Source organism: Pteronotus mesoamericanus, unplaced genomic scaffold (genome assembly GCF_021234165.1).
Source record: "Pteronotus mesoamericanus isolate MK-2021 breed Mesoamerican mustached bat unplaced genomic scaffold, CSHL_Meso_final scaffold_85, whole genome shotgun sequence".
Classification (NCBI taxonomy): domain Eukaryota; kingdom Metazoa; phylum Chordata; class Mammalia; order Chiroptera; family Mormoopidae; genus Pteronotus; species Pteronotus mesoamericanus.
This window is the reverse complement of record NW_026555329.1, coordinates 34,415,347-34,428,176: the sequence shown is the minus strand read 5'-3', so window position 1 is coordinate 34,428,176 and position 12,830 is coordinate 34,415,347. Positions and strand designations below refer to the sequence as shown.

The following is a 12,830-nucleotide window of genomic DNA, read 5'->3' as shown; positions in this document are numbered from 1 at the left end:
ATTTATTCCTAGGTATTTGAGGACTTCATTTTGTTAATCACTCTTTGAGAACTTGGAAGCTCTGAGCATGTATTAGAGTATGACGTTAACACTCATCTTTAGAAATTGAAAATGTACTTTGTATCTCATTTCTCTTCCAGTGTCTCCCTCCTGCTTATCTATGGCATTATCATACATATTTGTTAGTGAAATCACATAGGGAAGCTACTGGGCTGGCCAAAAGTCTGTTTAGTTTTTTCCGTAAAATAAAAGATATCCTTTTCAGTTTTCACCAATAACTTTATTGATTTGGATATTTTAAGTATGTTGGCTATATCCGCTATTGGTTTCTAGGGGGTGGAGCTGGGGGTGCTGCTAAACATCGTCCAATGCATAAGACAGTCCCACAGCAAAGAATTATTTGGCCAGAATGTCAATAGTACCCAGAAACTTTGCAAACCACTTTTCACATGTTCGATCATTTACAGTACCTTTTTGATACACTGCACAAATCTTTATCTGCATTTCAGTTGAGTTTTTACCTTTCTTGAAATAATAAAGCATAATATGCTGAAAATGTTGCATATCTTCTTCCATCTTCAATATTAAAGCAGCTGCACAAAAAAATCACTAATTTTGATGAGTTTTTTAAAAAAATGCATGCTGTTATGACAACTGTCACAATACAGTCTAACAGTTCTTTCAAATGAAGGTAAAGACAACAAAGCACTACTAGAGCCATCGTACAGAAAAAAAGCAACTTTTTGTCCAACCCAATGTACATTTTGATGTAAAATAAATCTACATACTGCATGTGAATTTGTCTTAAAAAGAATTGGTTGAGATGATGATATTGAGTGAATATGTATTGATATTCTAGGAGAAGGAAGGAAGCTATTATTAAAATGTAGTTTCATTTAATATCACTCATAAGAAAGAGAAGTTGTGGGTAATAGAGCCAAATTCATGTTCCAGTGGTTGCTCAGGAGTAAAGCTTGATAGTTTTTGATCATGATACCTTCTCATTAAGTTTAATAGATTAGGTTCAGTAGAACCTGCTCTAGTTATGAGATAATGCTTTTTATGGAGCAGAGGAAAGCAGACCTATAGAGAAAAGTTTGAAATTTTAAAATTTTATAATCCAGTAATATCCTTTGTTTCCTATGTTTTATATTTGGAAAAACCTCTGATCTAGTCAAAACAAATCCATAAAGGAGTATCCAAAAGATCCAGAAGCATGTGAGAAGAGATAATAGAGAAGAGTATGAATCTGACTTTATTTTTATTTAATGTTAGTTTGGAGAGTACATTTAGCAATGTCAAAGAAATTCATGATAATGGTAATGAGTGTATGTAATTAATTAACCATTTTTTAATGGATAAAATAGTGCATATAATGTTAGAACATACTGTGTTTTCTTGTGCTCTAATATTGTAATCTGTGCAAACAGTGAAGCTTGGAATGTTGTAAATAAAAACCCATTCCTTTGAATTTTAAGACTGGTTCCCATAATTTTATGTCCAGGTTTAGATCAGGCCCAAAGAATAAATACTACCAGCATGGCATTGTACTGTATGATGGCATAAATTGTCATTGCAGCCATTCACAATAAGGTAAATAACATTCCCCAGAATGTGTAACCTGATGGCCCTGACCACTGGTGCCTTGTGGAACCTAAATCAACTTCATGCTGGGTTTAGAAGCTGAAGAGACTAGTTTTTGTTGTTGTTTTTTTTTTAAATAGTAAAATCAGAGCAACCAAAATAAATTGCCCTAAATTCTGTGGAAACAAAAAGATGACAAATTATCAGCAATTTCTATGATCTTTACAGTGATGGTGCTTATCTATTACTCTGTATATAGTTTTCAAGAAAAACTTTTGTACCTGTTCAGACTTTATCCTTGAAATATATTAGTTTGAGGTTTGTGTGTGTATGCACACATGCACACATACGATACTGACCCAGGATCAAGGCATCCTGTTCTTTGGTTTTTCCATCTTCATCTATATCCTTGCAGGTTACCTGAAAATTTTGAAGACCTTGTGGAGTTATATATTGTGTTAATAGGTCATGTCATTTCTCTAATGTTGTGGCTCTGAGGTGAGTGGTATAATATCAATCAACTGTATAATAAAAGTCTATTTGGAAATAGAAACATACGTATATGATTTTTGCCAAAAGTTTGTAACCTATCAATATCAGTTCATTTGCTGCAATAAACAAAAAGCCCTCAAAGCTTTTTGGTATAATCTTATTTCACACAATCCTTTTGTCTTTGTTAGCTCTGCTGGGGCTTAATAGTTTCATTCACTTGTCTGTTGGTTGGCAGATCAATTTATCTTAGGAGCCCTCACTTAATATGTCTTTGGTGTAGTGTCATCTAGGTTGACCAGCTTTATCTCATCATCTAGCAGGGGAGCCTGGGCTCCTACACATGGTAGTAGTTGCAGGGTTCCATAGAGCAGAAAAAGGGCAATCCTCAGTGCTCAAGCTTCTGCTCGTATTGTGTTTGCTCATGTGTCATTGGCCAAAGGAAGTCGCTTGGTCAATCCCAGAGTCACTTATTAATGGTACATACTTGAGGAGAATTTTTAGCCAAGAATTTCACAATCTTTCACATCCATTCTAGTTTTTCTGTCTTTATTTTGTTCAAATATTCATTTAGACATTTGTTGTTCTATTTCTTTGATGGTAGGAAAACAAAAAGGCAAGTAAGATGGGAATTTTATTGATAAGGAATACATGAGATTTCTATCTTGTCACTCAATATTTAATCAGCACATAGTCTGAGTCCCATAGAAAGGACCTGTGAGAACATGAAAACTGAGGCATTTACCTTTCAATGCCTATTCCCTCAAACTTTAAATGTTGTTTTATATGTATCCTGCTTCTAAGTTGTTTGTATCAGATAACTTAGGTCAAGGTGTTAATTCATGATTAAATGACTAATATTTTAGTAGTGAAAAATATTAAGCCTGATGTGATCTGTTAGCCTTGCCTCTCTGCAGAATAGAGAGAGAAAAGTAGCATTTATTGATTTCATCCTGGGTTCATTCATTGTGCTAGGACAATAAAGATGATCTGATATGCCATCTTTGAACCATTGCCTGCCTTTGTATTAAATCTAATTTTGACTAATCGTGATTGTCACATTCAAGGGAATGCTTGTGAACTGATCTATAGAAAATATTACGGCAGGTATATGGGATGATGTAATTGAGAAAGAGAACCTTTTTCCCTTTATTGTACTAATTTTAAAATGAATAACACGTGCATTGTTATTTTAGTTGAAGTTATGTGGATCTTTTTGAAATAAAATGTTGATTAAATGTTATTACCTATTTTTATTTGAAAGGATATGCCAAGTGTTTTGGGGAGTGGCTCCCCCATGTGGCATGCTCATTTATAGTAGCTGTTTGGATTGCTTCAGTAAGAATTTAATGAGCTGACCTTTGTTTTTAAGAGAGTCCCCTCTCCTCTTCCTCCTCAACTTCCCCCCATGAAACCAGCCACAAGAATCGAACCAACAGCCTCTTCTGTCCTCACCCCCTTACATTTTTGGCTCTAATAATTATGCTGTTTTTTTGTATTTTCTTCAGATTGATGCTGATCCTAGCTGGAAACATCTATAATATCTCCGAGGGGAAGAAAGGGAGTTAAGAATATTGAGTGACTTATTATGGATCCCTGCTAAAGTATTCTTTGTAACTTTTAATATCTTGGATATGGCTAGGTATATTAAAATAACTGTAAGAAAAACAGGTTTTGAAGTCAGAATAGTTTGTGTGATGCTGGTGAACTTCCTAAACAGGAGTTTTTGAAACTTACTGGATTATAGAATGGGATTGACACATTAGGGAACACATTTTGGGAAACAGCAAGTGGTTTTACTGAGTCATTCTTCATGGTTTTTTGAATTGCTTAGTACCATATTTGCCTCTTCCCTTGTGGCAGCAATTTTTGAAGGAAAAATAAGAGAAAGCAGTATTAAGCCTTAGAGATCTATATTTGGCAATGTATTTCCTGTCAGTAAGGCTACTTTTTTCTTTCTGTAGCAAGCCAACCTCAGAATCATAAGGTTTTTTATTTTTTAAGATTACTTTATATTAGGAAAAATGAATAGGATTTTAGTTTAAACATAATTTAATTAAATAATTCATTTTCAGTAACGAATGTTTCTAAGATTTTCTTATTGACACTTACTGGCAGTGTGTACAGGGAGTATCCTATTTCCTGCTTTTGCCTTTCCTTTTATAATATTCATAGAAAAAAATATGAGGGGAAAAGTTAAGATGCATTTATGATGATGGTAGGTTTTGGGGGAATGCAAGGACTGTAGGGAGATTTAGATTAAAAATCTTAACATCTGTTCTTAAGGCACTAATTAAATATAAATTTATTTAAATTAAGGTTTTGCAAATATATAAATATTATTCTTATCTGTTATTGTGTCATCTTTTGAGAGTGCTATACCTAAATTGGGAAGAATAGTGTGTATACTGTATAGGTCTACACATCTCTTATAGGAAGCATATAGGATATGTTTTAAAGCAGTGACATGTTTGATATTTTCAGGTTAATTTTTTAACTGTATGAGAATACTGATGGTTAGGTTAATGTTTATGGAAGTGAATAAAAACAAGCCGAGTAATCTAATGTCCAGTATCATCAGGATGTGAAGTTTTCCAGATAAGTGATTTTTCTAGATAACGGAAGCATATATTTTAAGTACCAAGACTTTAATGAAGATAGCCCTTTTTTACTGAGCTTAATTTAATGCAACTTAATTTATTTTCAGTCTAGGTTTGCCATTATGATGTTATAATACTGTTGTCCTAGGGGATCTGTAGCTATGGTTGCCTCTTGGCCCTTTCCTTGGCCCTTTCCTCCTTCTAAATGGTTTTTTTTTTTATCCTTTATCATTTTAAAGATTAGTCAGAATAATGCCTAATGTAGAAACACATACGTAATAAGAGCACCCCTTTAAGAATCACGGTCTTTGTGGTATTTATTTTAGCTCTTTAGAGATTCTTTCAACCCTTACCTGTTACCTCTGCCCACCCTACTGCCTTTGAGTTGTAATTGTTGGATAGACGAGTTTTGGAGAATTGAGGGTTTTTTTCTTTTTAATGATATCGTAGATTAACTTTTATTCCATGTAATAAGGGAAACTGGGTATTTACTATATATAGTATTGGAGTAAAATAGTTACCACGTGAATCAAGGAGTATTTATTTTTTGTAAAGTGTGGATTATATTATATTTTGTTTTAACAGCGTAAGTACAATCTATATGTATTTCATTAAGAGAGATACTTTTTGATTTTGAATACATTGTTATATGCAATTTGCTATGTTTAAAATATTGGTTCCAACTGATTTAGTATGTGTTTGAAGTACTGGGTTATTAAACTAAAAAGTGTTAAATGGTATATAATTATAAGTTTTATTACACCCTGGATGGTGTGGCTCAGTGGATTGAGTGCTGGCCTGTGAAGCAAAGGGTCACTGGTTCGATTCCCAGTCAGGGCACATGCCTGGGTTGTGGGTCAGGTCCCCTTGGGGCACATGAGAGGCAACCACACATTGATGTTTCTCTCCCTTTCTTTCTCTCCCCCTTCCGCTCTAAAGATAAATAAAATCTTTAAAAAAAAGTTAGAGTGTATTTTAAAATTCAAATTAGTTTCACAACTAATATTTTGATGATTTTTATTTAATTTTTAAAATATAGTTTTAAATTTATATATATTTATATTCATCCTATTGGGTTATGAAGTACTAACCAATCTGACTTTGCTTAGTGTACGAGATAAGAGAGATTGAGTATGTTCAGGATGGTGTGGCTGTAGATACCCTATTAGGTTATTAGAGAAGTACCTTGAATATTTAGAGAATAAATGTTTTAGAAGAAAATTGCTATTTTGTTTTAAACATGATAGCTAAGTATACATAGTTTTTAAAAGGCCATACTTTATAGTGGAATTTACCTGTGGTTTTAATAGTGGACAAACAGAATGTACTTTATAGTTTTAGCACAGTTTGGGGAAAAGGAGAGGGACCTGTACTTTTATTACAGCAAATTATATGTGTAAGTGAATTTTACATATAATACATAAGTTTTTTGCTATGAGGTGACAAGAACTATCTATAAAGATTGAAACACAATATTTAAAATTATAGTCTAGGTAGAGTCTGTTACTTTACTTTTTGAAATTCAGTTTCTTGCAAATATCCTTTGAAATATTTATGAATTTTAATAGGACCATACTTTAAAAAAGCATCAGAGATAAAGCATCTTTTTAGGCAATCCGCAAATAGAGGAGGCGGGGAATCAAATTTGTCCTACTTTATGTTAAAGTTTTTAATGTTTAGTCTTTACTTAATTTAGACAAGTGTTTTATTTTTAAAGAACAGTTGTAAACTTGGAAATTAATGTAAAGGTGCAATCTGACTGAAATGACATGGCTAGGTCAGTAATCTCTTCAGTCAACAAAATGATCATTCTAACCTAAAGTAACAACATCTGGTTAAATCAAAATTAATAAAATACTTAAAGGTATAAGATAAAACATATCATTTGTTTTTAACATTACCACCCAAGAAGCTTTACCCATTTTTTGGTTACTAAATGATACATATTTTTACTTAACATTTAAATGCAGAAATTTTACTCCAAGAAGGCTGAGTGTTAAGTTTGTTAATAATTAGTTCTGGTTTCCTGATTATTAATTGTATTTATCCCTTCTCTGTAGTTTAATAATGTTATAGTAGGGTTTTTGTTTTATCTTTTAAAACTGGGATAGACCCAGGTAAACTAAGACAGTTTAATCTCCCTAAATGTACTAACCACAAAGGCTAATAACCCAGAGGAAAAAAATAATTAGGATCTAGCTTAGTGTTTGTTTATATAAGGAAGTTATTTTACTTAAAAAAGACTTGTTTACTACTGTTAATATATGAAAAGGTATAGGTCTCTTTTTACAGGATTTAAATGTACTTGTAAAAGTTCAGGTACCAATAATTTTTGAGGTGAGGCTATTTTATTTTGGTTGATATTTGAATAATACCCACTTGCTAGGACTTAATACAGGTGACTTTATATAATTACAAAGTTTTCTTGAGCAATCTGAGGCAAATTGTTCCAATTAATAGAACTAAAACTCCAAGAAATTTAAGTGATTTCTGAAAGTCATATTGCTTGTAGATAGCAGAGAGATTTGGGACCTTGGCCTCCTGGTGTCTCAATCTCTAGTAGTTTTATCAGAGTTAGAAATGTAAACTGGACCCTAATTAATATGATAAGATTTAGAAGGGAAGATCATTCCTAGTGGCCTTTTAGACATACAAACCACTGGTGATGGTTAATTTAACATTTTCATAGTGTGTACTTTTGAAAAGTTTGATAAAAAGACATGAATCATTAGAAAAATGTAGGTATATGAACTTCTGAATATAATTTCAGTAGCATCATTGATCAAATAATGACTATATTATAAGAAGTTATGGTCAGTTGTCTACGGTCTAGAATTATGGCATTTATCTCAACTACTTTTATAAGCTGTGTAATTTTTATAAATTAATGTAAAGGTGCAATCTGACTGAAATGACATGGATATTTTTCTTTTTTACCTAAGGAAGGTAAAATAGCTTGATTTAGTGCAGATTTTTAAAATGACTTTTATTTTTACTGTTTGTAAAGGCTTTTTGTTTTGTTTTGCTTGCCTAACATTATGTTCTAATACTTTTGGACAATATAATTTAGTGTTACAAGGTGAGAATAAGCATTGTCTTACTTATAACTTCTAATTAATTCCATATCCTTCAGGTAAAAAGAACATATTCTCATGGTACTTACAGAGCTGGCCCAATGCGACAGATTAGCTTGGTGGGAGCAGTTGATGAAGAAGTGGGAGATTACTTCCCTGAGTTCCTTGACATGTTGGAAGATTCACCGTTTTTAAAGGTAAGAGAAAACAGTATTAAGCAATACGAATTGTGGGTGTTACTTTCATGCTACAGGTGATACAGATGGTTGTTTCATAGTTGTAAAAATTTTTATTTCATTTGAATTTGAGGGAAGGAAAGGAAGAAACTAAATTCTAGTGTAGTGTACGTTTATGACTTCTCAGGTATTAACTGTACCAGAAAATAACATTTGCCTGTTGCTGCCACTTTAGGAAATTAGGTTTCATCTGTTATTAGCTATCAACTGAGTACCAGAGGATTTAAAAAGTACTGAAAGGATGTCTACTAAATTAAAGCACTTAGGAGAAGGGAATGGGGCTATCTAGCATTGTGGAAAACTGCCCTGGGAGATTGCACATCTGTATTCCATTCTTGGCTATACCTAGCTGCATTGGGAAAGCCATTTAAATTTAAACTTTCTGGACTTCATCCATAAAATAAGACATTTAAAATACAATTAGTAATTCAAAGGTCAGAATGTGACAAGATCATTTTATCATTACTGTTTGCCACTTAATCTCTTCTTTTTTCCCTTTTGCTTACTCAGTTTTCTCATCTGTGTGTGTGTGTGTGTATTTTTCTTTTCTTTTTTACCCCATTCCATTTCCCTTTTATTTCCTTTTATATTTTTATTTTTTTAATTAATTAATTTTTCCAAGTACATTTGTCTCTGCCTTCCCCCCACCACTTTCCCCTGTCCCCGCCCTCCCTCTCCCTCCCTCAATCCTTCCCCTCTTTGGTTTTGTCCATGAATCCTTGCTGTATGTTCCTTGACTTTCCCCTTCCCTTCCTTTTCACCTGCCCACCCCTCCCTCCTTCCCTCTTGTCTCTGTTGGTTTCTTTTTCTTTCAGTGTTGCTGGTCTTATTTTACTTGCATCTTTGTTTTGTTGGTTAGGTTCCACTTATAGGTGAGATCATATGGTATTTGTCTTTCGCCCCCTGGCTTATTTTGCTTAGCATAATGCTCTCTAGTTCCATCCATGCTGTTGTGAAGTTTAGTAGTTCTTTTTTTTTTTTTGCTGTGTAGTATTCCATTGTGTAAATGTACAATAATTTTTTGATCCAGTCATCTATTGTTGGGCATTTAGGTTGCTTCCAACACTTGGCTATTGTAAATTGTGCTGCTATGAACATTGGGGTGCATAGGTTCTTTGAATTGGCGTTCTGGGATTCTTAGGGTATAGTCCCAGGAGGGGAATCACTGGGTCAAAAGGCAGTTCCATTTTCAGCTTTTGGAGGAAATTCCACACTGCTTTCCACAATGGCTGCACCAGTCTGCATTTCCACCAACAGTGTACTATTTCTCTCAACTAATGACATCATGGAATTTGATTGTATTTGTTTTGAATTGTATTTAAAAAATATCATTATTTAAGTATTTATGTTTCAGATATTAAGTGAAAAACAAATGAACCAAATGCATTTAATCTGGAGAAATTTAATTTGACAATTTTCCCATTTTTGAAAAGGGATATGGGATACATTATTTTTGTTTTAATACCATTCTCACCATTCGATGGCTCCTTTGTCATTTTTCTCTGTTTTCAAAGATTTTAATCTCTGGTTTTTAAACTAGCAAACTCTTCAAACAGCTACTAAAAAAATGAATTTTTATTTTGGTTTGGTTTTCTTTTTTGTTTTATTAAGACTTGATTATAACTAATCAAAGAAGTATCTATTTTTTTGGTGACCATTTTTTCACTATTCATTTTTTTAGATTCTCATGGAGAACACTTGTTTACTTTGGCAGCTTATTAACATCAAATATTTGTTAGGAGGAATGATGACTATAGTGAATCGTATCTGTGACAGGGTTGGTGGAGGGAATCATCCAAAAATAATTAGTCTATGCGTTCAAAATAGAACTTTTTGTTAGAAAATGTGTGAATATATAGGAATATATTCAATATAGGTATATATTTCAAATGTAGAAATGTAAAAGTGTATATGAAATTTTGTCGAGGGGCAATATTCTTTAATGTATATTTAAAGATATAGTTTGACAGTAATTGATTTCTGTGTAACTATTTGCCTCTAGTGTACACTGCCATGGGGGACACTATCTAGTCTAAAATTAGAGAGTCGAAAAGATAGCGATGATGGTCCCATCATGTGGGTACGTCCAGGAGAGCAAATGATCCCTGTGGCTGATATGCCAAAGTCACCTTTCAAAAGGAAAAGGTATGTTGAATACAAATTTATATTACCGGGAGTGGGTGTTTGTATACTGGGGACCTGTGTGTGTTATTTGAAAACTGGAGGAAGAATGAGGTAAAAGTTTAGGGCATAATTGGAATATAAATTTAAAAAATTGCTACACATGTTGATAAGATATTAAAAGTCTATCAAATATTAACAAGACATGAGAAATGCAGGCAAATGACTAAATTGTAGTTAAGAATGGAAAAAATGTCATTCACACTAGAGACATTAAAACTATTTGGAATAAATTTAATAAGAAATATTTAGAACCCTTATTAAGAAAATTAAAACATATAGGATATAAGATCTAAACAAATAAAAAACCCTACTATATTTTAGATAAAAATGATAGTCCTTTGAAACTTACCTCTACCATTTACCTCTAATACTGTATAAATGATATTAAGATTTAAAAGGAAGAATAAAGCCAGCAAATAGCCAAGAAGATTGTGAAAGAGAAGTGAGGGGTCCATGTGTTATTAGGTAATGAGAATTACTATAAAGCTCAAAAAGATCATTTATAAAATAATAGAATACACAAATAGATCAAAGCATATTGGGAAAGGGAAGATGTACTTAATGAATAATATGACATAATTGGCAGTATGGAAGAAAACAAAGCCATACCTCACATAAGAAGTAAGTTTGAGATTTAAATGTAAGATAAAAAATTAATAGAATGAAATTTATTTTATTTTGAAAGATTTTATTTATTTTTTGAGAGAGGGGAGGGAGCAAGAAAGAGGGAGAGAAACATCACTGTGTGAGTGAAACATCAACTGGTTGCCTTCTACACGCTTCCAACTGGGGACCTGGCCCTGCAACCCAGGGATGTGCCCTGATTGGGAATCAAACCAGTGACCTTTTTGGTTTGTAGGCTGATGCTCAGTCCACTGAGCCATACCAGCCAAGGCTAAAATAAGATTTTTAAGCCTAGGAGAGACCTTTCTCAGTAAGGCAAAAAATACAATGGCAGTAGTATTAGTGAGAGAAAAGGCATGAACAACAAAGTTCAAAACTATGGTAGATTGACTAAAACATTTATACCATGTGGCAGACTAAAGTTAATATACAAAGAGCATTCCTAAATTGACAAGAATAATATAAACAACCCAATAGAAAAGTAGGCTTCAGGCAATCAAGTGCATATTAAAATATTTATGAGATACTGTTTTTATTAATTATTGACAAAAATTATTAATAGAGTAATGATATGGGTTGGTATATATGTGGGGAAAAGTTATTTATATATTGTTGGTAAAAAGATGAGATGCTATAATTATTTTCTGAAAGTAATTCAGCAGTAGCTCATAAAGTTTAGCATACTATATATTCTTTAATCCAGCACCCTAACTTTTGTAATCTGTCCCAAGATATAAAAGTCCTAAAGGTAAATGTAATAAGAATATTGATTGCAGCATTATTTGTAGTGAGAAAAAGGTTTAAAATTGTGTGAATGCCCATTAACAGGAATAGTTGACTACATTTTGACACATTCCTATTAAAGAATTTGGTGAAATAGTTAAAATAAGTGAATTATTTGTTCATTGATCTGAAAGGATATCCATGACACTTGAAAAGAGTAAAATGTAGGGTAATATACCCACTATGATTGTTTTAATGAGAAGAAATGAAAAACATATATAAATATATATTGGGTTGGTCAAAAAGTCCATATGGTTTTTTTCCATATAATAAAAGACACATTTTTCATTTTTACCAATAACTTTATTGATTTGGATATTTTGAGTACGTTGGCTATCTTCCCTGTGGTATAATGTTGATTGTTCTCAATTAATGGCTTGATTTGATCACTTCAACATCAGCCAGACTGTGGAGCATCAACCAGCAAGACATCTCTAGCACAAAACTTCATAAACCATTTTTAACGTGTTCGATCAGTCACAGCACCTTACTCCATATACTGCACAAATCCTTTTTTCATTTCAGTTGCGTTTTTACCTTTCTTGAAATAATAAAGCATAGTATACTGAAATGTTGCTTATTTTCTTCCATCTTCAATATTAAAATGGCTACACAAAAATTGACCAATTTTGATGTTTTCTTTTTAATGCATGCTGATAATGACAGCTGTCACAATACAGTCTAACAGAATTGTTTCAAATGAAGTTAAAGACAGCTAATTGCTACCAGAGCCATCTTATGGAAAATCCAAATGAACTTGTTGGCCAACCCAATACTTACGTGAGCACAGAAAAAAGTACGGAAAAATGTACATTAGGTTAACATTGGTAGGAATGGAGTGGGTGATGCTGGGAGAAATAATATTTTTTTCTTAGATAACAAAAATGGTTTCACTGATTACAATGATTATTAACTTAAAAAGGAAAAAAAAACAGGGAAAAATGGTCATTGAACAACAGGGTGCAGGAAGGCATGGACTATGTTGTGCTTATTACTAATGTGTCTCTAGCACCTAAAAGGAGTGCCTAGTACTTAAGAAATTTTCATTGGTTGAATGAAATTTTTATAATATATAAGCTGGTAGTAAATGGTAAAATTGGTGTTTCTCAGTGGTTCTTAATACGGATTTATAGGTTGTTTTGAGAATCTGAAAGCCTCTGCCCAGGATGATAGAGATACATACTCCCTTTTCCATGTAACCTGAGAAGTTCAGAAGCTCCTTAAGGAGTTTGCCTGCACTGCATGGATTACAAATC

General features: G+C 32.8%; 1 protein-coding gene across 2 annotated transcripts in view; it reads left to right on the top strand.

Annotated features, from left to right (window-relative positions):
* Positions 1-12,830, top strand: part of RSBN1L (round spermatid basic protein 1 like) — a 69,484-nt gene that overhangs the window by 39,490 nt on the left and 17,164 nt on the right. For both annotated transcript variants that reach the window (XM_054564183.1, XM_054564182.1), the window contains 2 exons: positions 7,807-7,944; positions 9,986-10,128. In XM_054564183.1, the coding sequence (XP_054420158.1) occupies positions 7,807-7,944; positions 9,986-10,128 (281 nt within the window). The remainder of the gene's footprint in view (positions 1-7,806; positions 7,945-9,985; positions 10,129-12,830) is intronic.